The sequence below is a fragment of the Punica granatum genome, chromosome 1, assembly GCF_007655135.1.
Source record: "Punica granatum isolate Tunisia-2019 chromosome 1, ASM765513v2, whole genome shotgun sequence".
Classification (NCBI taxonomy): Eukaryota; Viridiplantae; Streptophyta; class Magnoliopsida; order Myrtales; family Lythraceae; genus Punica; species Punica granatum.
The window spans coordinates 54,049,162-54,071,995 of NC_045127.1; the positions used below are offsets into that span (position 1 = coordinate 54,049,162).

The 22,834-nt window shown below is 39.4% G+C and overlaps 4 protein-coding genes and 1 long non-coding RNA gene across 10 annotated transcripts; 3 read left to right on the forward strand and 2 right to left on the reverse strand.

Moving 5' to 3' along the window:
- The first annotated feature begins 229 nt into the window (after positions 1–229).
- On the forward strand, positions 230–2,073 carry LOC116199320 (NADH dehydrogenase [ubiquinone] 1 alpha subcomplex subunit 8-B-like). Of its 2 annotated transcripts, none has more exons than XM_031529648.1 (3): positions 230–382; positions 541–751; positions 1,763–2,073. In XM_031529648.1, the coding sequence occupies exons 1-3, from the start codon at positions 319–321 to the stop codon at positions 1,890–1,892; spliced, it is 405 nt and encodes a 134-aa protein (XP_031385508.1). In that variant the 5' UTR covers positions 230–318; the 3' UTR covers positions 1,893–2,073. The 2 variants fall into 2 exon arrangements, 1 of the variants encoding a protein (XP_031385508.1); XR_004155528.1 differs by having other exon boundaries at positions 286–414; positions 1,763–2,035.
- A 1,686-nt stretch (positions 2,074–3,759) lies between these two features.
- On the reverse strand, positions 3,760–4,804 carry LOC116199350. The gene is made up of 2 exons (XR_004155530.1): positions 4,473–4,804; positions 3,760–4,194 (listed from the first exon to the last, which is right to left on the reverse strand). It is a non-coding gene; the product is annotated as an uncharacterized LOC116199350 (long non-coding RNA).
- A 6,582-nt stretch (positions 4,805–11,386) lies between these two features.
- Positions 11,387–13,152, forward strand: LOC116199298 (peroxidase 24-like). 2 transcript variants are annotated; one of them, XM_031529620.1, is made up of 4 exons: positions 11,387–11,678; positions 11,800–11,991; positions 12,139–12,271; positions 12,464–13,152. In XM_031529620.1, the coding sequence occupies exons 1-4, from the start codon at positions 11,454–11,456 to the stop codon at positions 12,865–12,867; spliced, it is 954 nt and encodes a 317-aa protein (XP_031385480.1). In that variant the 5' UTR covers positions 11,387–11,453; the 3' UTR covers positions 12,868–13,152. The 2 variants fall into 2 exon arrangements, with proteins under 2 accessions (XP_031385480.1, XP_031385471.1); XM_031529611.1 differs by having other exon boundaries at positions 11,389–11,678; positions 12,139–12,304.
- A 707-nt stretch (positions 13,153–13,859) lies between these two features.
- LOC116199334 (NADH dehydrogenase [ubiquinone] 1 alpha subcomplex subunit 8-B-like) lies at positions 13,860–15,819 on the forward strand. 2 transcript variants are annotated; one of them, XM_031529658.1, is made up of 3 exons: positions 13,860–14,016; positions 14,175–14,385; positions 15,497–15,819. In XM_031529658.1, the coding sequence occupies exons 2-3, from the start codon at positions 14,198–14,200 to the stop codon at positions 15,624–15,626; spliced, it is 318 nt and encodes a 105-aa protein (XP_031385518.1). In that variant the 5' UTR covers positions 13,860–14,016; positions 14,175–14,197; the 3' UTR covers positions 15,627–15,819. The 2 variants fall into 2 exon arrangements, with proteins under 2 accessions (XP_031385518.1, XP_031385526.1); XM_031529666.1 differs by lacking the exon at positions 13,860–14,016 and having other exon boundaries at positions 14,027–14,385.
- Positions 15,820–17,794: 1,975 nt separating this feature from the next.
- On the reverse strand, positions 17,795–21,029 carry LOC116199307 (serine/arginine-rich SC35-like splicing factor SCL28). 3 transcript variants are annotated; one of them, XR_004155519.1, is made up of 8 exons: positions 20,755–21,029; positions 20,379–20,456; positions 19,934–20,098; positions 19,747–19,811; positions 19,610–19,637; positions 18,873–19,090; positions 18,535–18,742; positions 17,795–18,256 (listed from the first exon to the last, which is right to left on the reverse strand). XR_004155519.1 is itself a non-coding variant. In XM_031529631.1 (6 exons), the coding sequence occupies exons 1-6, from the start codon at positions 20,925–20,927 to the stop codon at positions 18,085–18,087; spliced, it is 681 nt and encodes a 226-aa protein (XP_031385491.1). In that variant the 5' UTR covers positions 20,928–21,028; the 3' UTR covers positions 17,795–18,084. The 3 variants fall into 3 exon arrangements, 1 of the variants encoding a protein (XP_031385491.1); XR_004155522.1 differs by lacking the exon at positions 18,535–18,742 and having other exon boundaries at positions 17,811–18,256; XM_031529631.1 differs by lacking the exons at positions 18,535–18,742; positions 18,873–19,090 and having other exon boundaries at positions 20,755–21,028.
- Between the last annotated feature and the right edge of the window lie 1,805 nt (positions 21,030–22,834).

Genomic DNA, 22,834 nt, shown 5'->3' on the forward strand with positions numbered 1-22,834 from the left:
AATTGTACAAAATTGCTGAATCAAATTATGAAATATTTTTGCATTTTATTATTTTCGATTATATAAGAGGTCTATATAGATATAGTATAATGAAATTGATTATTTTTGCATTATAATTGAACGGTTTGATGCAGGAGAAAAAAGACAAAAGACAAAAGTAATTGGTCAACCACTTAACCTTAGAAGCTCCGAGTAATTACCATATTTGAGGGAAAGTAATAAAGATTATCATGGGAAATGGATAACTCAATGGGCTCATATGCACCGGTCTCATAGTACTTCATCATCTCCAATCTCCATTCTTACCTCAACACTGACATGGACGGTCTACCGTCCGCCCAGACTGATCATCTCCATAAGAATGTCCTCTCTTTTGCTTCAGGTGAGCTCCTGCAGATGAAAATCTAAGCAAAGGTCGGATTTTTCTGCTTTTTCTGATTCTCCGAGCTAATGATCGAATCCACTATCTCCCCGTCCGGGCAGAATCCGGAAATGGAACGGGAACCCGTAACCTGATCGATTTCCTCTGTGTTTTGGCAGAACCGAGCTGTGCAACTGTTGAGCTGGCGAGCATTGTTGACGCGGCCGGGGAGCCGATCCCCACGTCGGCGGTTCTGACGGCCTCGTCGAAGCACATCGGGACGAGGTGCTCGTCGGAGAATGTGGCTTTTCTCAAGTGCAAGAAGAAGCATCCCAACCCAGAGAAGTGCCTCGACAGGGGCCTGAAAGTGACCCGCTGCGTGCTCGGCTTGTAAGCTCATTGCTTCGATCCCACATTTTATAGAATCTTGGATTGATCTTTTGTTGGATGATGAAGATACCATCCTGTGCATCCCATTTGAAATGGCACTCGTCTTCGATCGGGATATTGAGCTAATACTTTGAGTCTTCGTTGTTCGTGTTCAGTTTTTTCCTGCTCCCTGAATGTTAGTTTCGTGATAGACTGTGACATCAATGCAAGGAAAAGAATAAATGAATGAAATTTGTGATTGTCTCGCGATAGGTTATTGAATATAAACGAAGTTTGTTTCTGATCTCCCGGGTCAATTGGCACCTTCTGTAATCGAAAAGAATGCATTTCCACGAGATTGTAGTTTTGATCCTTGGGGTCCATCGGGACAGCAACTAGATAGATGAGAATAATCCACGACTCATAATGTCGAGGAATTTCATTGCTTATCGATTGCAGCAAACAAAACGGGCTGTTCGTTTCTTCTCTCTAACATTCCCAAGTGATTCGGGCTCTTCAGTCTTCCCTTTTCTTCCTATATATTGTCCTGATGAATGTGTTACTGAGCTTGAAGACTGATTCTTTTACTTTACTAGCCTTCAGTAAATGGTGGTTTTCTGCAGCCGAGTGTTTAGAATATTATACTGGCAAGATTTGCTTGGTGCTCATTGATGATGGTTTCTATTTGATATTCCAAGTAAAGAATGATTAGTCACTTGTAGAATGGGATCGGTATTCCCCGGGGCTATAAATCAATCAATCTGCTTTGAGATTGTGTAGGATTGTCATTACTGCCAAGAACTAGCTACTTAGGATCATATAGCTACAGGGACTGGCATTGCGGCTTGGAGTTGAACAACCCTATAAGTCGATAGTACGGGAAGGGCCATTACCAACATATTTATGTAGCCAACATGCTTTTTCATCATTCGAGTGTTTTTCTTAAGTTATGCATATGGTTCCGGTTATATGATCCTGATGGTTGGCCTGCTTCAACACTATTAGTAATTCTGAGTCTTTTCTGCTGCACAGACTGAAAGATCTGCACCAGAGGTGCACGGGGGAGATGGACGCATATGTGGGCTGCATGTACTACAACACCAATGAGTTCGACTTATGCCTAAAGGAGCAGCGAGCATTCGAGAAAGCTTGTCCACTGTAAGGATTTTGAGTTCATTCGTGTTATGAATTCTTAATAAGACAGTAGAATTTCGAGCTGCAAACATGCTCTTTGCCGACGCTGTAACTTCTGTATCCTCCTTGTTCGAGTTGTTACTTTTATTATGGCTCGGGATGTTCATAGAAGGACAACATCTTTCTTTGGGCAGTTATTCGATGCTCGATGTGGCACTCTGTACATAGAAAACCTGTTCTCGGTAAAACAAATCAGCCGGCCAAGAAAAGAAAACCATGGATTCAAGAACAGAACAGAGCTTGTAAAGTGAAGTGAGTGACTCGTAGGAAGATCTCGATATTAATGCAATGTTTGTTTACAAAATTAAATTTAACTTAACTTTGCTTTACTTTTCCCTCCATTCAACATCACAATCATTACTTTTCTATCTTTTTCTTTAAATTCTCTCTTATACTTTTTTTATATATTATTACAATTAATTTCTTAATATTAAATTCTCGTAATTATTCAATATTTTTTTCTTAATTTCAACATTTTTTTGATAATTCGACGGCACAATCATTATTTTTTTTTTTATTTTTTTCTTCAAATTCCCTCGCATTCTTTTCCCAACTACTTTTGCCTTCATTTTCTCAAATCAAACTAAATCAAATTTAACTTTATTACCAAACGCAATGAAACAAACGGTCATCACATAGGATCCGACACCAAGTGGAGACATTAATCCGATAGTCTTCGCTAGAATCCGATACTGAAGGTTCTCCATTTCAATGACATGCTTTCTATTATGCTCAGAGAGGCTTGTTCAACATTAGAGCAATCGGCGAATAATAGGGCTTTGCTGTCGAAAATCTCCTACGTCCTCTGCATACTGGAAATATTGGTGCCGGAAGGTTCCGGTTATATATACACTTTACTGCTGTATGCAACGACTGGCTCTCCACTGCATGCCACACGCTCATCAACTTCGTATAAGTAATTGTGCTTCTTTCTTCCTGAATACCATTAGTTGCAATACTATGGTAAGATCAAACTACGAGGCCCTTGCCATTTACGAAGATAGAAAGCCTTGCCTTGTTTAAGTGCGGATGGAGGACGGTGGATTCTTGTGGTGTCAGATCAATATCTCAAAGAAGCAGCCTATCTCAAATAAAAAAATTTACACTGCGAATCTCTCGTCATCAGCGTGCCTCGATGTCTGCAGTAGCAAACTCAAACATAGCACTGCGTCAATGTTTGCAATAGCAAACTCGAACATAGCACCGTCTTTGTTACTCTGAGAAGCATCATCAAAAGGCCAACTAATCGTGGGAACCATATGACATACCTCATCTGTCTCCGAATGCCTTACAGGCATCTCCTTTGGATTGACAGATATGAGTATCGATTGTTCTGGAGATGATCACGATAACATAGTAGTATTTTGAAAAATCGTCAACCAAATAGACGAGCAGGGCTCTGTAAAGGAGTACAACTTTACATATGCTTCAAAGCCTATGAGATGAATGAAGTAGAAGGGTCGATGCAATTAGCTGAGCCGAAAACACTAGAGGATATGATTCTGTTCTTGGGTTACGAGGCAGAGCTGGTTTTGACAAGTGATTTTCCCCGATTACAAAGCAAACTGCATCCCCGATTACAAAGCAAACTGCCATCTACCATGTGGATGGCTGTGTCTTCACTTGCCTATCGGATCTCCTCATCAACCTTTCGGTTCGATCGACATCGGTGTCCTTGACCTTGAGACTCAATGCTATAAGCCATTTAATCTAGCCAAGCCCAGAAAGGCTCTCATGCCACCAGCCAATATGGGTGGTCCTCCCAAAGGCAAACAAAGAGTAGAACAAGTTCATAGTTTGTTTAATCACAGAAAGATTGTAAACTGGAGCTTATATTAATCACAGAAAGCTTGTAAACTGGAGCTTATATCATATCCACAAGTAATCCGACCTCAGAGTGACTTGTACGAGACAGCAAAAGAGTGGCCACCCAACAAGAAAGCTGTTCTATAAAAGTAAATTATGAGCAACATGTGGAGGACCCAAAAGTGGAAGATCCCTATATTTAGCATTCTTCACATAGGATTTGACACTGAGTATATTTCACGATGCAGACAACTTCGACACTTGCCTTTAGATTTTTAAGGATAGCGACTATTGACTCATGGACTCCCTGACCTGGTTGGTGGGTAATAATCCCTCTCCTTTATAGGGGTTCGACCATTTTCCTTTGGGCTTGGAGATTGCTTTCTTGGCCTTCTGTTGAGTCACGAGGAGGTGGAGACCCTGATCGTGCTGGAGATCGATAAAGAGCCTTTGTCTCGCGGCTCCTATCAGAAATGCATCAAAAGACATATTAGTCACTTTAGAAGAAGGAAACAGTTTAGAGAACATTTAGGAAAATAATTAGAGACATCAGTAGGAAAACTCAGCATAATTAGACAGACATCAAGAAAAAAACTCTCAATAACAGGAAAATACAAGGAAAAAACATGTTCAATAATGATAATGTCGGCAAGCAGAAGTAAGAAATCTGTTATGTTATGCGATGACAAAAATTCCCAACTGACAACAGCTGGGATCTGACTAACCAAGAAATAGCCTTTACCTGCACATATTCAAAGTTAAATAAAAATGACAGCGTGCTGGTTGTTCAGAATCAGATAACTTCATCGTGCTCTTTGCCCCCAACTTTCTAAGACCTCAAACAATCTTTTTTACTCTTCACGGTGTTCTCATATCTCTACTGGTAATAGCCTTCCTTCATCGCTGATGATTTCTTTCTTTGGTATGTAAGCTCTATATCCTTTTCTTAACTGGATATATAAGCAAAAGAAAGTAACAAGCATAACTAATTTGTTTTCTACTGAAAGGGTCACCTGAGAACGTAGATAAGCCCATAAAAACAAAATAACAAAATGAAAAATAAATAAACTAAAAAAGTACTTCAGTATTTGTCCCATCTGTCCAACAAGCCTCAGAGACTCAAGGACCTAATCCCATGCCATTGCTGACAGTAATCGGTGCTCATGAACCACGAAGTAATCATTCTTAAAGAGATGCTTTGACAATAGATAAGCGAGTGGTCCATCACTTCAAGGTCTCTTTTCTCATAAAACTTTGTTAACCCATATGTCTTTAAAACCTTCCTGTTCACTTTATCATCTGCATAAACAAGGCCACCAGCAAATAGTATTCAACATCAAAAGGAAATGCTGCACTGCATCAAGTACCATACTCAGATGCATGTAAAGGAACTCAACAAGCTTAGAGGGGAGAAATGTCACTAGTTTCATTATTAATATTTATAAGTAGATAATGGCAAGTAAAATAAATTGCAAAAGTAGAACCTGAGACCAAGACACAATGAAACAGCTAATGTATTCATAAAAACTTACAACCAGCATTAACATGGTACATTTGACGTGTTATCCAAAATAATGACCACAGAAAAGTTGAAATTGTACGTATGCAATTCAACATATAAAAGAAATCCAAGCGAAATTCTTTTTCAGCAGCACTAATGACTGAGAATACTGGCATCATAAGCAAGCGTATACACGCTTTATACGCTCAATTTCTAAGGTTAAAAGACGGGGAAGTCTGTACAGTGGATTTCGATACACAATTAGCTGCTGAGGCCATGGAAGCCTTGTGTCGTGATGAGGGCCTTATTGACAAGGATGAAAGAGAGGATAAAGAATTGCAAAATGTTGTGGAAAATAGCAGGAAGAAAGGTTCAGAGCCGCCTTCTAAATGTCCAAGGCGGTTCGAGAGAGCAGATGGAATGGAAGTGATGCAAAGAAGTCACCCATCTCATTGAGGAGAAGTTCAAGGAATATCAAAAAACATCAGCAGACAACAAAGGTGAAATTGAGAAAGCAAACATCGGAACCAACTAATGCTCATGAGTTGGATATATGATGCGACATAAGAGGTGTCAAATTGGTACCTCAAGAAAAATAGGTTCTGACAACCCTATCTTAAGGTAAACGGCATCCGGAGCACAACTCATGGCCTTTGGCCATGAAAAGACGAGATTTAGACCGAATTTCATCGTTTATAATCACAAACGGGCATTTTTATGTTATTTGGGCGTTTTTACAATTTTAGGAAAAATTTACGTCTTTCGTGCAATTTAGGCGTTTTTAATTCTATTTAAGCATTGTAAAACCCTAGGTTAAGGGAGTTGTCTTTTGATCAATTAATAAAAATTGGAGCTTTTGTGCTCTTTGCCCATTCTCGGATTTGATTCGAGTTTGATGCCGGTTTTCTATGAATTCGAAGAATCAATAGGAGATTGAAGGTCGTAGTTCCGATATTCTACGGAATCAACGGATCTGTGACGGGTTACTCGCGTGTACGCTGCGTCAGTTGGTATCAAAGCCGCCTTCATTCTTGGATCAGTGATGCTGTCCAGAAGAGCGATTAATCAAAGCCGTGCTGCGGAGGAGGACGAGTTGGATCGGAGGATCGAGCAGATCATTGATACCCGGTTGGAGCGTAGGCTGGACATGATTGTGGATCGCCTAGCCAAAAGGATGGAAGCGCTGAGGGAGGCCCAGCAGGAGGTCGACCCGGGGCGCAGACGAGTCCCTAATCCGACTGCGGACTTCGAGGATGTCGAGTATGATTCCTATTCTGAAGGGGACGCGAATATATTTGCCGAAGATGATCCGTCTGATGACACATTTTTTTTAGCGGGAGGCAATGAAGAGTTCGAGTTCGACAAGGAGGAAGAGACAAAAAGACAAGAGGATACAGTTTTGCCTAATGATGGTGAATTTGTTGCTAATTCATTTGACAATGGGAGCAACTGGGATTTCCATCAATATGATGATGTTGATATAGGTGATAGAGACACCAGTTTTGTGGATCCTATTGTTCCCCGTCATATTGAGGAAAATGAAAAGTTGGGTTTTCGTCAGCCTGAATCCGATGAAGATGATGATTTCGATGAAGCGGATTCGGGTGCAGGGTCCAAAAAATGCACCTAGAATGTGTGCCACCCTTTAGGGGAATAATACAGTCCCGTACCTTCGTAGGTGATCCGAACGTGCCCGGAGACAAATAAATAAAAATAAATAAATACATCATGATTATCAAAACCGATCGTAAGGGCAACGCCTTAGCCCATAAAAGGCAAAATTTAATAGATACTATATTCAAATTGTCGAATATGAGGTATGGAATTGTAAGATATTATAGTAAGACGACTTCGATTTGTTGGAATTAGGGGAGACTGGTGCTGAGTTTTGTCAGGTGGGTAGCTCTACGTGCAGTGTTCCCTTTGAGCTTTATGATCTCCCAAACTTGGAAGATGTGCTATCTGTCAATGTGTGGAGTGAGTGCCTGACTGAGGAGGAAAGACTGAGTCTTGCGAAGATCTTGCCTAATATGGACCAGGAAACGTATATGCGCACCATGATGGAGCTCTTCAAGGGCTGTAATTTCAATTTTGGTAGCCCTCTGAAGAAGTTGTTTGATATGTTAAATGGAGGACTGTGCTCGCCCAGAGTCGCCTTTTATCGCGAGGGTCGGAATTCTTTTGACAAGCGGGAGCATTACCATTTTCTCAAAATGCATCAAAATGGGGGCTACAATATCGAGGAGAAGCTTCGTGTCCTGAATATCGTGAAGAATCAAAAGAGTTTGATGTGTAAGAAGGAGACTCTATGGGACTATTAAAAAAAAAGGCGATAGTTCGGACGATGACAATTTGAGGGCGAATTCTCTTCATCCATGGGAGAATGGTGCGGTAGAAGAGGTGTCAAATTAGTACCTCAAGAAAAATAGGTTCTGACAACCCTATCTCAAGGGAAACGGCCTCCGGAGCACAACTCATGGTCTTTGGCCATAAAAAGACAAGATTTAAGTCAAATTCCATCGTTTAGAACCTCAAACGGGCATTTTTATGTTATTTGGGCGTTTTTACAATTTTAGAAAAAGTTTACATCTTTCGTGCAATTTAGTCGTTTTTAATTCTGTTTAAGCATTGTAAAACCCTAGGGTTAAGGGAGTTGTCTTTTGATCAATTAATAAAAATTGAAACTTTTGTGCTCTTTGCCCATTTTCGGATTTAATTCGAGTTTGATGTCAGTTTCCTAGGAATTCGAAGAATCAATGGGAGATTGAAGGTCGTAGTTCCGGTATTATGTGGAATCAACAGATCTGTGACAGGTTACTCGCGTGTACGCTGCGTCAATATACCCTTGTGGCTGCAGAGAGGTGAATAATGGTACGTAAGAAGAGAAGCTAGAAGAGGTAAGCAAAGTTGGTGATTTCTTTACAGCTTTTGCCCCACTAGCTGGTCCACTCCTTCAAACGATGCTTCCCCTGTTTGTGTCGGCAATGAGTATTTTAAGAACCTCTCACGATCGAACCTTTGGAAGGAACTGAAGAGCTTGACGGCCTACTCAGGGCCCGAACCTTCTCCTGCTTCGAAGGAGACAAGGAGGAAGTGGTGGGATATGGCCGATGTTCGGGGTCCTGTTCAGCCATCACTTGGATGATGACTCAATCAAGCAGCAGAAAAAGGTAATTAAATACCGAAAATGATAATTCCAAAGGGAACCTTTTTTCCTTGTTGAAGCCTATCCCCCGACTCTTTGTAGATAGCGTGAAGAGAACACGTTCGACCGTTTGGCTCAAAAGCACAGTAAGCAGTAGAACGTTATGTGATCTCTAATATGTTCATCCCTTCTCTGTAATTTCTCTTCCCCCTCTTCCTTCTGCTGTTAGTGCTATTTCTTTTACTACCGTAACTGTAAGCAGTACTGATCTGTTGTACATAAGTTTTGAATGAGGAAGCCAAGATTTAGAATGCTCTCTCATATATCGTCCTGGTGCAAGTCAGTTATCGCTCCAATAAATGAAGCATGTACGAAGGTGTCTATTCGAAGCATGCGGTTTCAATCCATCCATTATTTGTTCGCAATCCATCTTATGATGATACCGGTAACCATTTATGACAATTAAGACAGCAGACGACGCAACCAGCACCTCCGATGTTCTGGTGAATGACAGCTCAAGTTCATTTTATGCAATTTACTCCAAATGTTGTTTCTTCTTTGCAGCTCTACGGAAATTTTATATTGGATCAATCTGCTAAGCTGACATATGATGAAAAAAGCCGCCTCATCATGTCAGCGAAAGAGATGGTTAAACCTCTCCTTTGTATTTTTCTGGTAAAATATCAACACTTAAATTGCGATTATTATTTACATTCTTTTTTTGTCCGGTCGATTCGGCAGTATAAGGAGCTTGAGTTTCACATCACGGGCATTATGTACATGAATTGACATAAGGCCTCTTCACGAATTTCTTGCGCCAATTGCGTCCCGTGAGACGTTGAGCAGCAAAAGTCTTGGGACCTGATTTCTTTTTCCATTAACTTATGCATCGTTAATAATTGATACATAATCTCATATTTAAGTCTATCTATACACTGACTTGCATATTATATCCTCAACTAGCACTTCGCATGAGGATTTATGAATCTGGATTTTGTTTTTATCATGCTTAGAAAATCATATACGCATGGGAAGCCTGGGGTTGATCCAATCAATATATTATGATTAATTTCTGGCATTTCCTAACGTCGTTAGGAGGGATTTGGTTTTCCTAGCTGACAGCCTGAGAACCGCGTAACTCATCTCAAATATTATAATTTGGCTAATGGGACAAAATCTAATTAAATATAATTGATTTGATTAATTTAATTAGGAGTCCAAGTTTTTTACGGTGTGTTTAGTTTTAAAGTTAAGTAGAGTTGAGTTTTGATTTTAATTGGGTTGTAATGATTGTGTTGTTGAATTATGAGAAAAAGTAATAAATAGTTGAAAAAAATTAATGATTGTATTGTTCAATTGTAGAAAATGTAATGGATAATTGATAAAATTTAGTATTAAAAATTGAATTGAATGAATAAAGAAATTGAAGAAAAAGGGAAAAGTAATAATTGTGTTATTAATTTTTGTTGTGTAGTAAGTATAATTAAAGTTTGAGTTAAAATTTTAAAAACATAATTGCGAAACCAAACGGAGTTAGTTCGTTTTTATTGGCCATTTTCTTTAAACGAAAAGGATAAATCCCTTAATCTGCATTATTATCTCAATATAATCAAACAGGAAACTCCCGTTAGAAGCAAGGAATAATGACGATGACAGGCCACACTAGACATAAAATGAAATTTGACCACTAATCTGACCCTTTAGAAATCTCGTGCAGGATTGATTGTAATTATTTACGATTGAAAAAGAAAAAAGAAAGATTGGTTGATGAAATCGATCTTGAAATGTGTAAGATAGAAGAAGGAGTCTTGGTGCATTGACACAAGGCGCCACTCGAAATCAAGATATCCTGAGTTCGATTCTCCCCAGACTTATGTGCTCCTTTATTTAGTTTTATTTCATTTTCTTGTACTAGGTCACTGTGCCTCTCTTATTACGAAATGTGTAAGATGAGCTTCCCTCAATTGTCTCCAAAAAATATGTCAAATCTTCCAAATGAAACTTAAATCGGAAGGGCATTGACATATGATCCATATATGTTAATTTATGCATGATTTATTGGAGTAAGAATACGTTTAGGAGTGCGACGTGAAGTTCCATAAGCACATTTCTAGCATTATTATTTAAGCGGAATCAATGTATTGATCAATAATTTGAAACGTCATTTTCTTTGATAAATTAATAAATGATTAAGAGAAATACTTTATTCTATATTGCGACGACATATTTATTTTAATTTCAACACAATTATAAAATTAGTATCTATATATCCCATGTAACCGAAAATTTGGTATCTATATATAATTAAAAAAAAACTTTTACTTGATCTGAAATCAACAGTTTTGTTTCAATATCAGCAATGTACTTCCCGACATAGATGATCAAGACCATGTAATGATCTTTCGTATTAGCTCCCAAGGTGGGAATGTTCAACTTCGATTCTTCATCCATGAAATGAAACGTAAGAAGCAATACTGCCACCGTCCCTCCACCTTTTCTTTTAATATTGTTTAGGTAGCAATTTTAACTAACCCAAATAAACTATGAACTGTCCGATAAATTCTTGCAAGTTTTCTACAAATTATTGGCACCAAGACAAGTCAAGCTTTCAAAATCTTCTCCTCCAATAAGATCAACTCGTTAACCTTGTCCTTTTTTTTAGAGAACATTTTTATTGACATTCTTTATCAGACCACAAGGTGTCATCAATCTGCTAGTTGAGACTAACTCTCGTTTGGTTGTCTATGTGATTTTGATGATGAGGTGCCTTCAAAAAATTTCAAAGCAACACATTCTCCGGTAAAGTTCGTCCACATGCATGGAGCGCAACTTGTCAGCTGCACTAGCACTATACACCTCATGGTGACTTGTCAAACTTTGTTCCGTGCTAAGTATTTAAAACACCTTAGCACAAATTGAGGCCTCTTTCCCGAGTTATTATTTAATTAAGAGGCTCACAGTCGCACCATTGCTTATATTTTCTTCCCTCTATATGTAGCAACCCCATCATTGTTGCATGAGCATGCAATTGTACTAAGCTAGCTAAGTAAACCCTAGCTAGCTAGAGAGAAAAGAAGATGATGAAGAGTTTTAGATTAAGTTTGGTGTTTCTAGTTAGTGTTGTAGTGTTATTTGAGCTCATTGCTGTCTCCCATGGAGGAGAGTTGAGGAAGAACTTCTACAAGAAGACCTGCCCACTTGCCGAGGAGATCGTGAAGGACATCACTTGGAAGCGTGTCGCTACCAACTCGTCCCTGCCCGCTAAGTTCCTGAGGATGCATTTCCACGATTGCTTCATTCGGGTACATACATTCTTATATATCCCAATGCATGCTAGCTCATGCAATGCAAAGAGTTGCGCTCGCTTGAAACATTCCACCATTTTTCTGTATAGTTTGGTCTGATAACTACATTTAATCGCAGGGTTGTGATGGTTCGGTTCTTCTAGACTCTACAGCAAACAATACAGCTGAAAAGGAGGCACTCCCGAACCAGTCTCTGGGCGGTTTTGACGTAATCGATGAGATCAAGAGAAAGCTCGAAGCCACTTGCCCCGGGGTCGTGTCCTGTGCCGACATCCTTGCTTTAGCCGCTAGAGACTCGGTTTCTTTCCAGGTAACAGCGATAAACATCCTTCGATATTTTACCCAACTTTGAACTGCTTAATCTTAGTTTAGTTCTAATAATATGTATATATACATTCATCCATATGGATATATGTATATATACATTCATCCATATGGATGTATGTATGATGTGCAGTTCAATAAGTCAATGTGGGAGGTGTTGACTGGGAGAAGAGACGGGCGGATATCACGGCGGCAGGAGGCTGTCGACAATATCCCATCCGCAACCTTCAACTTCACCACTCTCAAGCAATCCTGGGCCAATAAAAGTCTCACTGCACACGACCTCGTCGTTTTATCTGGTTAAATTAAGTTCGATTTCCCCGTATGGTCATAATATCTCGGTATTCGACATTTCCTTCGTACTCGTATCGTATGTCGAGTAGGAAACTGGTGAAGTATTACTATGGATCGTAATTAATTAATTAATTAAGACAACTGTCTAATCATGTCTACCGTAGGTGGTCACACCATCGGTGTCGGACACTGCAAGTTCTTCAGCAATAGACTATACAACTTCACCGGGAAGGGTGACGCCGACCCTTCCCTGAATGCGGAGTATGCTGCCTTTCTGAGGACCCAGTGTCGGGGCCTCTCGGATAACACCACCGTCCTGCCCCAGGACCCGGGGAGCGTCCTAAACTTCGACTCCCACTACTACACTATCCTTAAGCTGAACCAAGGCATGTTCCAATCTGACGCTGCCCTCATGACCGACACCCAGTCAAGGAGGCTAGTGGACGAGCTGGTCGACCAGGGCACGTTCTTCACCAAGTTCGCCCAGTCGATGAAGCGCATGGGAGCGATTGAGGTCCTCACGGGCACAGCCGGCGAAATCAGGAAGAAGTGTAATGTTGTTAATTAATTCGTAAATGAGACCGATCGACCTCCACGGTGATGTTGCGGAGTGTGATCCGTTTTATTGCATAATCACCTGTCTTGATTTAGAAAATATTTTGAATGTTCAATCAGTGTGCGTGAGAATTGTTTGAAAAGTTCGTGATGTGGTTTATGTAAAGGTAGTGATCATAGGCCGCAAGTCAAATTGCCTGAGATTTGTATAGATATGATTAGAGCGTGAATATTCTGAGGAATAAATAAGTTTGAAGAGTTTAATTCCATCGAAATTGAGTAATAATAGCTCAAAATTTTTGGGTCAGATCCCCAATATGATTAATTAAGTTCGACTGTTGGCTTGATCATCATTTCTACCGCGTTCTAAACCAAATGCTAAATCATCATTAAATTAAGGGAAATTTTAAGGTTAAGATTAAGTGCAGCTGATTTTTATCCTTTTCTCATGTGCGAAATCATAAAATTAAAGTGTGAAAACTTTTTGCACAATGAGCTTAACAGTTTCGTATAGGAGAAATTATTATAATGCGAAACGTTCTTTGTACTTAAAAAATAACGGTTCATATATATACAAGTGCAAAAAAGTGGTATAAAGAATAACTTTTCGTACAATATAAATTCTTTTATATTAAATGAAATAATATTCCGTGAAAAAATTTCACATTTTAATTCAAAAATTTCCTATTGAGAAATTCAAGATGAAACCTTGTTTTTCTGGTGCGCACGAGAAGAACTTCTCGTACTGACTTTTCATACTTATAAAAAAAGTTGTTTTTTAAGTAAAAATAATTTCACGAATTTCTATTGCACAAAACCGTTAAATCAAATAATGACCGTTAAAATTTTTTTTTTAAGTAAATATTTTTGCATTTTAATTCAACGGTTTCACGCAGGAGAAAAAAGACGAGACAGGAGTAATTGGTCAGCCACTTTACCTTAGGGGCTCCGAATAATTATTTCCCATTACTTATATATTTTTGAGCGAAAATAATAAAGATTATAATGGGAAATAGATAACTCATTGGGCTCATATGCACCGGCCTCACAGTACATTGTCATCTCCAATCTCCTTCCTCACCTCATCACTGCCATCGACGGTCTACACTACAGTCCGCACGGACTGATCATCTCCATAAGAAGGTTCTCTCTTTTGCTTCCGGTAAGCTCCTGCAGATGAAAATCTAAGCAAAGATCGAATTTTTCTGCTTTTTCTGTTTCTCCGAGCTAATTATCGAATCCGCTATCTCTCCGTCCGGCCAGAATCCGGAAATGGAACGGGAACCCATAACCTGATCGATTTCCTCTGTGTTTTGGCAGAACCGAGCTGTGCAACTGTTGAGATGGCGAGCATTGTTGACGGGGCCGGGGAGCCGATCCCCACGTCGGCGGTTCTGACGGCCTCGTCGAAGCACATCGGGACGAGGTGCTCATCGGAGAATGTGGCTTTCCTCAAGTGCAAGAAGAAGGATCCCAACCCAGGGAAGTGCCTCGACAAGGGCCAGCAAGTGACCCGCTGCGTCCTCGGCTTGTAAGCTCCTCGCTTCGATCCCGCATTTTATAGAATCTTGGATTGATCATTCGTTGGATGATGAACATACGATTCTGTTCATCCATTTGAATTGGCACTCGTCTTCAATCGGGATATTGAACTAATACTTTGAGTCTTCGTTGTTCGTGTTCGGTTTTTTCCCGCTCCCTGAATGTTAGTTTCGTGATAGACTGTGACATCAATGCAAGGAAAAGAATAAATGAATGAAATTTGTGATTGTCTCGCGATAGGATATTGAATATAAACGAAGTTTGTTTCTGATCTCCCGTGTCAGTTGGCACCTTCTGTAATCGAAAAGAATGCATTTCCGCAAGATTGTAGTTTTGATCCTTGGGGTCCATCGGGACGGGAACTGCCGAGAACTAACTACTTAGGATCATGTAGCTACGGGGACTGGCGTTGCGGCTTGGAGTTGAACAACCCCATAAGTCAATAGTACGGCTTGGAGTTGAACTAGATAGATGAGAATAATCCACGGCTCATAATGTCGAGGAATTTCATCGCATATCGATTGCAGCAAACAAAACGGGCTGTTTGTTTCTTCTCTCTAACATTCCCAAGTGATTCGGGCTCTTCAGTCTTCCCTTTTCTTCCTAGATATTGTCCTGATGAATGTGTTACTGAGCTTGAAGACTGATTCTTTTACTTTACTAGCCTTCAGTAAATGGTGGTTTTCTGCAACCGAGTGCTTGGCAATATTATACTGGCAAGATTTGCTTGGTGCTCATTGATGATGGTTTCTATTTGATATTCCAAGTGAAGAATGATTAGTTACTTGTAGAATGGGATCGGTATTTCCCAGGGGTTAAATCAATCAATCTGCTTTGAGATTGTGTAGGATCATCATTACTGTCGAGAACTAGCTACTTAGGATCATGTAGCTACAGGGACTGGCGTTGCGGCTTGGAGTTGAACAACCCTATAAGTCGATAGTACGGGAAGGGCCATTACCAACATATTTATGTAGCCAACATGATTTATCATCATTCGAGTGTTTTTCTTAAGTTATGCATATGGTTTCAGTTACATGATCATGATGGTCGGCCTGCTTCAACACTATTAGTAATTCTGAGTCTTTTCTGCTGCACAGACTGAAAGATCTGCACCAGAGGTGCAAGGGGGAGATGGACGCATATGTGGGCTGCATGTACTACAACACCAATGAGTTTGACTTATGCCGAAAGGAGCAGCAAGCATTCGAGAAAGCTTGTCCACTGTAAGGATTTTGAGTTCATTCGTGTTTTGAATTCTCGAGACGGTAGAATTTCGAACAGCAAACACACTCTTTGCTGTCGCTGTTAACTTCTGTATCCTCCTTGTTCGAGTTGTTACTCTTATTATAGCTCGGGATGTTCATAGAACGACAACATATTTCTTTGGGCAGTCATTCGATGCTCGATGTGGCACCCTGTACATAGAAAACCTGTTCTCGGTAAAACAAATCAGCCGGCCTAGAAAAGAAAACCATGTACTCAAGAGCAGAACAGAGCTTGTAGAAGTGAAGTGAGTGACTCGTAGGAAGATCCCAATATTAATGCCATGTTTGTTTACAAAATCAAATTTAACTCAACTTTATTTTACTTTTTCCTCAATTCAACAACACAATCATTATTTTTCTTTTTCTTCAAATTCTCTCTCATATTTTTTTTATCTATTATTACATCTAATTTTTAATAGTAAATTATCGTAATTATTCAACAATTTTTCCTCAATTTCAACTTTTTTTTTCAATTCAATAACAGAATCATTATTTTTTTTATTTTTTCTTCAAATTTTCCCACATACTTTTTAAAATTACTTTTGTCTTCGTCTCCTCAAATTAAACTAGATCAAATTTAATTTAATTTAATTTCATTACAAAACACAATGTAACGGTTGTTCATCACATTAGATCCGACGAGTGGACACATAAATATACATACATATATGTATGAGATGCAAACGATTCATCACCGAGACATTAATCCGATAGTCTTCGCTAGAATCCGATAATGAAGGTTCTCCATTTAAATGACGTGCCTTCTGTAATGCTCAGTGAGGCATGTTCAAGATTTAGAGCAATCCGCGAATAATAGGGCTTCGTTGTCGAGGGATCTCCTACGTACTCTGCAATACTAGAAAGATTGGTGCCGGAAGTTACCGGTTATATGTACACTTTACTGCTGTACGTAACGACTGGATCTCCACTGCGTGCGACACGGTCATCGGGTTCTAACTCAGAAAAGGCCATTCTTCCGGAGACTTCTGATTCCCACGAAGGACAACAGCCCGACACGTCGAGGTTCGTATAAGTAATTGTGCTTCTTTCTTCCTGAATACCATTAGTTGCAATAATATGGTAAGATCAAACTACGAGGCCCTTGCCATTTGCGAAGACAGAAAGCTTTGCCTTGTTTAAGTGCGGATGGAGGACGCTGGATTCATGTGGTGTGAGATCAATATCTCAAAGAAGCAGACTATCTCAAATAAAAATTTTCCCACTGCGAATCTCTCGTCATCAGCGTGCCTCGATGTCTACAGTAGCAAACTCAAACATGGCACTGCCTCGATGTCTGCAGAAGCAAACTCAGGCCCCGTTTGGATTCCGAGTTCAATGATTTTAACTTTAACTTTAACTTTAACTCAACACACTACACAACAAAAATACACATTTCCCAATTCAAAAATTTTAACTTTAACTTTAACTCAAAATACTACACAACAAAAACACACGTTTCTCAAGTTAAATTTATAATCACATCTCTTTTGTCCTTTTTCACAATCAAAATCAAAATCAAAATCAAAATCAAAGTACCTTTTAACTCTGAATCCAAACGGCCCATCAAACATTGCACCGTCTTTGTTACTCTGAGAAGCATCACCAAAAGGCCAACCAATCATGGGAACCGTATGACATACCTCATCCATCTCCGAATGCCTTACAGGCATCTCCTTTGGATGGATAGGTATCGATTGTTCTGGAGACGATCACGATAACATAGTATTTTAAAAAATCGTCAACCAAATAGACGAGCACGGCTCTGTAAAGTAGTACTACTTTACGTATGCTTCAAAGCCTATGAGATGAATGAATTAGAAGGGTCGCCGCAATTAGTAGAGCTGAAAACACTTGAGGATATGATTCTGTTCTTGGGTTACGAACTTACGAGGCAGAGCTGGTTTTGACAAGTGATTTTCCCTGAATACAAAGCAAACTGCCATCTACCATGTGGATGGCTGTGTCTTCACTTGACTATCGGATCTCCTCATCATCACCCTTTCAGTGCGATCGACATCGATGTCCTTGACCTCGAGACTCAATGCTATAAGCCATTTAACCTAGCTAGCCCCAGAAAGGCTCTCATGCCACCAGCCAATACGGGCGGTCCTCCCAAAGGCAAACAAAGAGTAGAACAAGTTCATAGTTTGTTTAATCACAGAAAACCTGTAAACTGGAGCTTATATCATATCCACAAGTAATCCGACCTCAGAGTGACTTGTACGAGACAGCAAAAGTGGCCACCCAACAAGAAAGCTGTTCTAGAAGAGTAAAATATGAGCAACATGTGGAGGACCCAAAAGTGGAAGATCCCTATATTTAACATTCTTCACATCGGATTCGACACAGAGTACATTTCACGATGCAGACAACTTCGACACTACCAGTCCTTTAGATTTTTAAGGATAGCAACTATTGACTCATGGACTCCCTGACCTGCTTGGTGGGTAATAATCCCTCTCCTCCATAGGGGTTCGACCATTTTCCTTTGGGCTTGGAGACTGCTTGCTTGGCCTTCTGTCCATGTAGTCACGAGGAAGTGGAGACCCTGATCGTGCTGGAGATCGGTAAAGAGCCTTTGTCTCGCGGCTCCTATCAGAAATGCATCAAAAGACATATTAGTTACTTTTAAAGAAGGAAACAGTTTAGAGAACATTTAGGAAAATAATTAGAGACATCAGGAGGAAAACGCAGCATAATTAGACAGACATCAAGAAGAAAACTCTCAATAACAGGAAAATACAAGGAAAAAACATGTTCAATAATGATAATGTCGGCAAGCAGAAGTAAGAAATCTGTCATGTCATGCGATGACAAAAATTCCCAACTGACAACAGCTGGGATCTGACTAACCAAGAAATAGCCTTTACCTGCACATATTCAAAGTTAAATAAAAATGACGGCGTGCTGGTTGTTCAGAATCAGATAACTTCATCGTGCTCTTTGCCCCCAACTTTCTAAGACCTCAAACAATCTTTTTTACTCTTCACGGTGTTCTCATATCTCTACTGGTAATAGCCTTCCTTCATCGCTGATGATTACTTTCTTTGGTATGTAAGCTCTATATTCTTTTCTTAACTGGATATATATGCAAAAGAAAGTAACAAGCATAACTAATTTGTTTTCTACTGAAAAGGTCACCTGAGAACGTAGATAAGCCCATAAAAACAAAATAACAAAATGAAAAATAAATAAACTAAGAAAGTACTTCAGTATTTGTCTCTTTGTCCAGCAAGCCTCAGAGACTTAAGGAACAAATCCCATGCCATTGCTGACAGTAATCGGTGCTCATGAACCACGAAGTAATCATTCTTAAAGAGATGCTTTGACAATAGATAAGCGAGTGGTCCATCACTTTAAGGTCTCTTTTCTCGTAAAACTTTATTAACCCAGATGTCTTTAAAACCTTCCTGTTCACTTTATCATCTGCATAAACAAGGCCACCAGCAAATACTATTCAACATCAAAAAGGAAATGCTGCACTGCATCAAGTACCATACCCAGATGCATGTAAAGGAACTCAACAAATAAATTGCAATATCACAAATAGAACCTGAGACCAAGACACAATGAAACAGCTAATGCATTCATAAAAACTTACAACCAGCATTAACATGGTATATTTGACGTGTCATCCAAAATAATGACCACAGAAAAAGTTGAAATCGTATGTATGCAATTCAACATATAAAAGAAATCCAAACGAAATTCTTTCGGTAGCACTAATGACTGAGAATACTGGCATCATGAGCATGAGTATACATGCTTTATACGCCCAATTTCTAAGGTTAAAAGAGCAGCTTGCTCATCTTCAAATACTGTTATATCTTAAAGCACTAATTTCCTACAGATCAGAAGGACTCTGTAACACTAATTTAAATTTTAAAATAATAATAAATAAATAAATATCAGCGTTCACTGAAAAATCCAAATGTTGGATCATACCTAGCTGGTGAGAGTGACCTTGAGTATGCTGTGACAGAAAAACACAATCCGATGCTCTCAGTAAATATATGGTATTTCTCCATAGCAAATGAGACATTATCTTGGAAATTCTAGAGTGGAAACTTAGAATGACTTACAGCGGTAACGGCGTCTCGGGGACCTTGATAGGCTTCTCCTTCTATAATTTCCCCTGGATCGACCACTTCAGGGAAACAAACTAACGGGTTAGCTGCAGCTTCAAAAAGCAAAATCTTCTCCAACTATAAATATACATATCAATATGAATATAAGTGATAAATCAGAAAGAAAAAAAAATATGTATACCTCACTCGTTCAGTCGTTCGCATCTCTCTGGGAGTCTTGCGGTTCTCCTCGGCAAAAACAATTCTGACCTCACGCCCACCAATTATCCTATGATTCATCTGTTGCTTCGCCTCAGCAGCATCTTCAGCATATCGGAACTTCACAAATCCAAATCCCCGTGGCTCCCTGGTAATACAAACATAGAATAGAACCATCTCTTTTTATCCAATCACATGACCTCAAACTGCAGATTAACTTTATTGTTGCCACAGCGTGACACTTCCCTTACTAACAACATAATCAATTACCAAGTCCTTTAATCCCTTTATTTTAATTTAATTTTGCTCGCAGACATCTTTGTAACTTGGTAAATGTATAGGGATGGATTCTTTTCCATGGGTGAAACTCTTCTTTACAAATCAAAAAAGAAAACGAAAGGGCACATTATTAGGCACGATTCACATACCCAGTGTGGTAATTCTTAGGAAGGTAGACATCTTTCACTGGACCAAAGCGCTCAAACGGGGCCCTGAGATCTTCCGGCCTGCAAGCAACATGATCATGATTGAGCAACGTTATCTCTATGTACCATGTAACAGGGGAAATAAAATTGCATGCTTCGGAACAATAATGCAGAAAGAGACAAGAAATTCATCAAAGTTCCAGCTAGAAGTCATAGAGTGAAACGTTAGCTATCACTATGGTAAGTTTCTCTCTTGAACACCATCCGTACTAGGTCACCAACACAGAGAGCAAGTTAGGTCAATAGATTGAACAGCTTCAGCTTGTTCCAGACAATCCAAGCCACTAAGGACATGTAATTGGATGGCGAGGAGGGAAACCTAGTATTGAGGGGAAGATTGCGGAGCAGGAGGCCCGACGGAGCTGGAGACCGGCGCTCCCTGTAAGACCGGCGGACCCGGGGGTCGTCTTCATTGAGCTTCCGACTTCGAGGAGGAGTTCTGCTCCCCCGCTGCGGGCTGTAGCTCCTGCTTCTGCTACGGTACCTCGCCATTTTTGCTGGTTTTTTTTTTTTTAAATATCTGCAAGTTCGAAGCCTGTAAACCCTAACGCAGAGAGAGAGAGAGAGAGAGAGAGAGAGAGAGGGAGGGAGGGAGGGAAGGAGGGGGGGAGGAGGACGAAGTGAGAGGGAGAGAGATGGAGGGTTCGTATGGCAGAGGCCCATGGGCCGAGTCCTGTAGTAATGGGCCAAATGAATGGGCCTGGGCTGTATCGGTTTTGGGATCAAGTTCAATTTGGAATTTAACATCCATGATGATTATGTGCGTCTATTAGCATGAGGCTTGAACAGAAGGGAATGGAATGCGTTTTAGCCACATAAGATGTACTACTTCATTCCAGCGTACTAAACGTGAGCTAAGGGATTCTTTTTATTTATTTATTTATTTTATTTTTTGTGATGGATACATGAGCTAAGAGATCTTTTGAGAGAATCGAGATCTTGGAAATCAAATTGAAAAAGAAGAATCAATGGCAAGAGCAATTTGGAGTTCGAGTTATTTGGTGGAGATAGGTTAATATGGTGAATATCATCCAAGCAAAGTCCCGTTTAATTACGCGACTGTGGTAGTTTCGTATTTCTTTTCCGTTGCCCCTGTTTTATATCAGCGCCAATCGATTGATAATCTTTACATGAGGGCTTGATTTTATTTTAGGAAAGTGCAAAGATTATGAGCTCCATGTGTTGCCCTTTTGCTTTTCTTTTTTCTTTCCTCTTTATAAAATATATTCGTACATAATATATCGAAATAAAAATTCTAATAATTAATTAACGGACATAAGAGATTCCATCACAAGCGAAATTCACAACCTCTTAATTAATAAGTGAAGATATGTGCTACATCCATTTTCTTTGTCTTCGTCCTTTTCGTAAGAGTTAAGTCGAAAATGGAGTGAAGATTAATTTTACCTAATAAATTAAATAAATTTATCGCTGTTCTTTTCCTTTCTTCTATAGTCAACAATTAACTTGACATTTGATTGAGACGCCAGTGGACAAATATCAGTTTTTTGTTTTGGTCCTTTGAGCTCAAATTTATTTCTTCAAAATCATTTTTCAGCCTGGGGCAAAAGAAGATATATATTTTTACTTAATTATAAGATATTAGACGTTACATCATCTAACTTTCATGATAGTCCGAAAACTAATCTTTTTTATGAAAATCAGAAAATCAAAATACCCAATTTGGACAGTGATATTTTTTTAGGTTAATTGCGCTATATAACCTAACGTTTGAAGGGATTTTTAGTTTTATCTGGATTTTTTACCTGAAATATCTCAACGTTGACGTATTGATTTCACATCTATTCCGACGCTAATTTCCAGTCCAAAATTGACCGAAATACACACATGGCACGTTAATTTAACATTTATTCCAATACTTGTTATAAAAATAACATGTCACGTGTGTAATTTCGTCGATTTTGAACGGAAAATTAGCGTCAGAATAGATGTGAAACTAACACGTTAACGTTGGGATATCTCAGGTAAAAAATCAAATTTGAGTTAGAATTAAAAATTCTTGAAACCTTATACTATATGACGCAATTATCCTTTTTTTTTTTGCACGCATTTACCATGTCTTAATATTGTAGGTAAATTACGGCTTTTTTTTGTCTTTTTCTGGGGCGTTCGATAATTACGACTCTTAAGATCATCAAATGGCCATATAATTACTTCGGCTTCTAGTCACCCCAAACATGACCACGACGGAAGCGATCTGAATACTCGTTAAGAGAACACGACATGTGGAAGTTCGGATTGAGCCTCAAGGTGTGGTTTTGTTGACGGACTGGCTGCTTTGTCAGATGCTAGGACTGGACATAGATTATGTCTAGATCGAGCCTCCATAATACGGGCATGGCTCATCCCTCCTCCCTTTGTTCAATGGTATCGAGCCA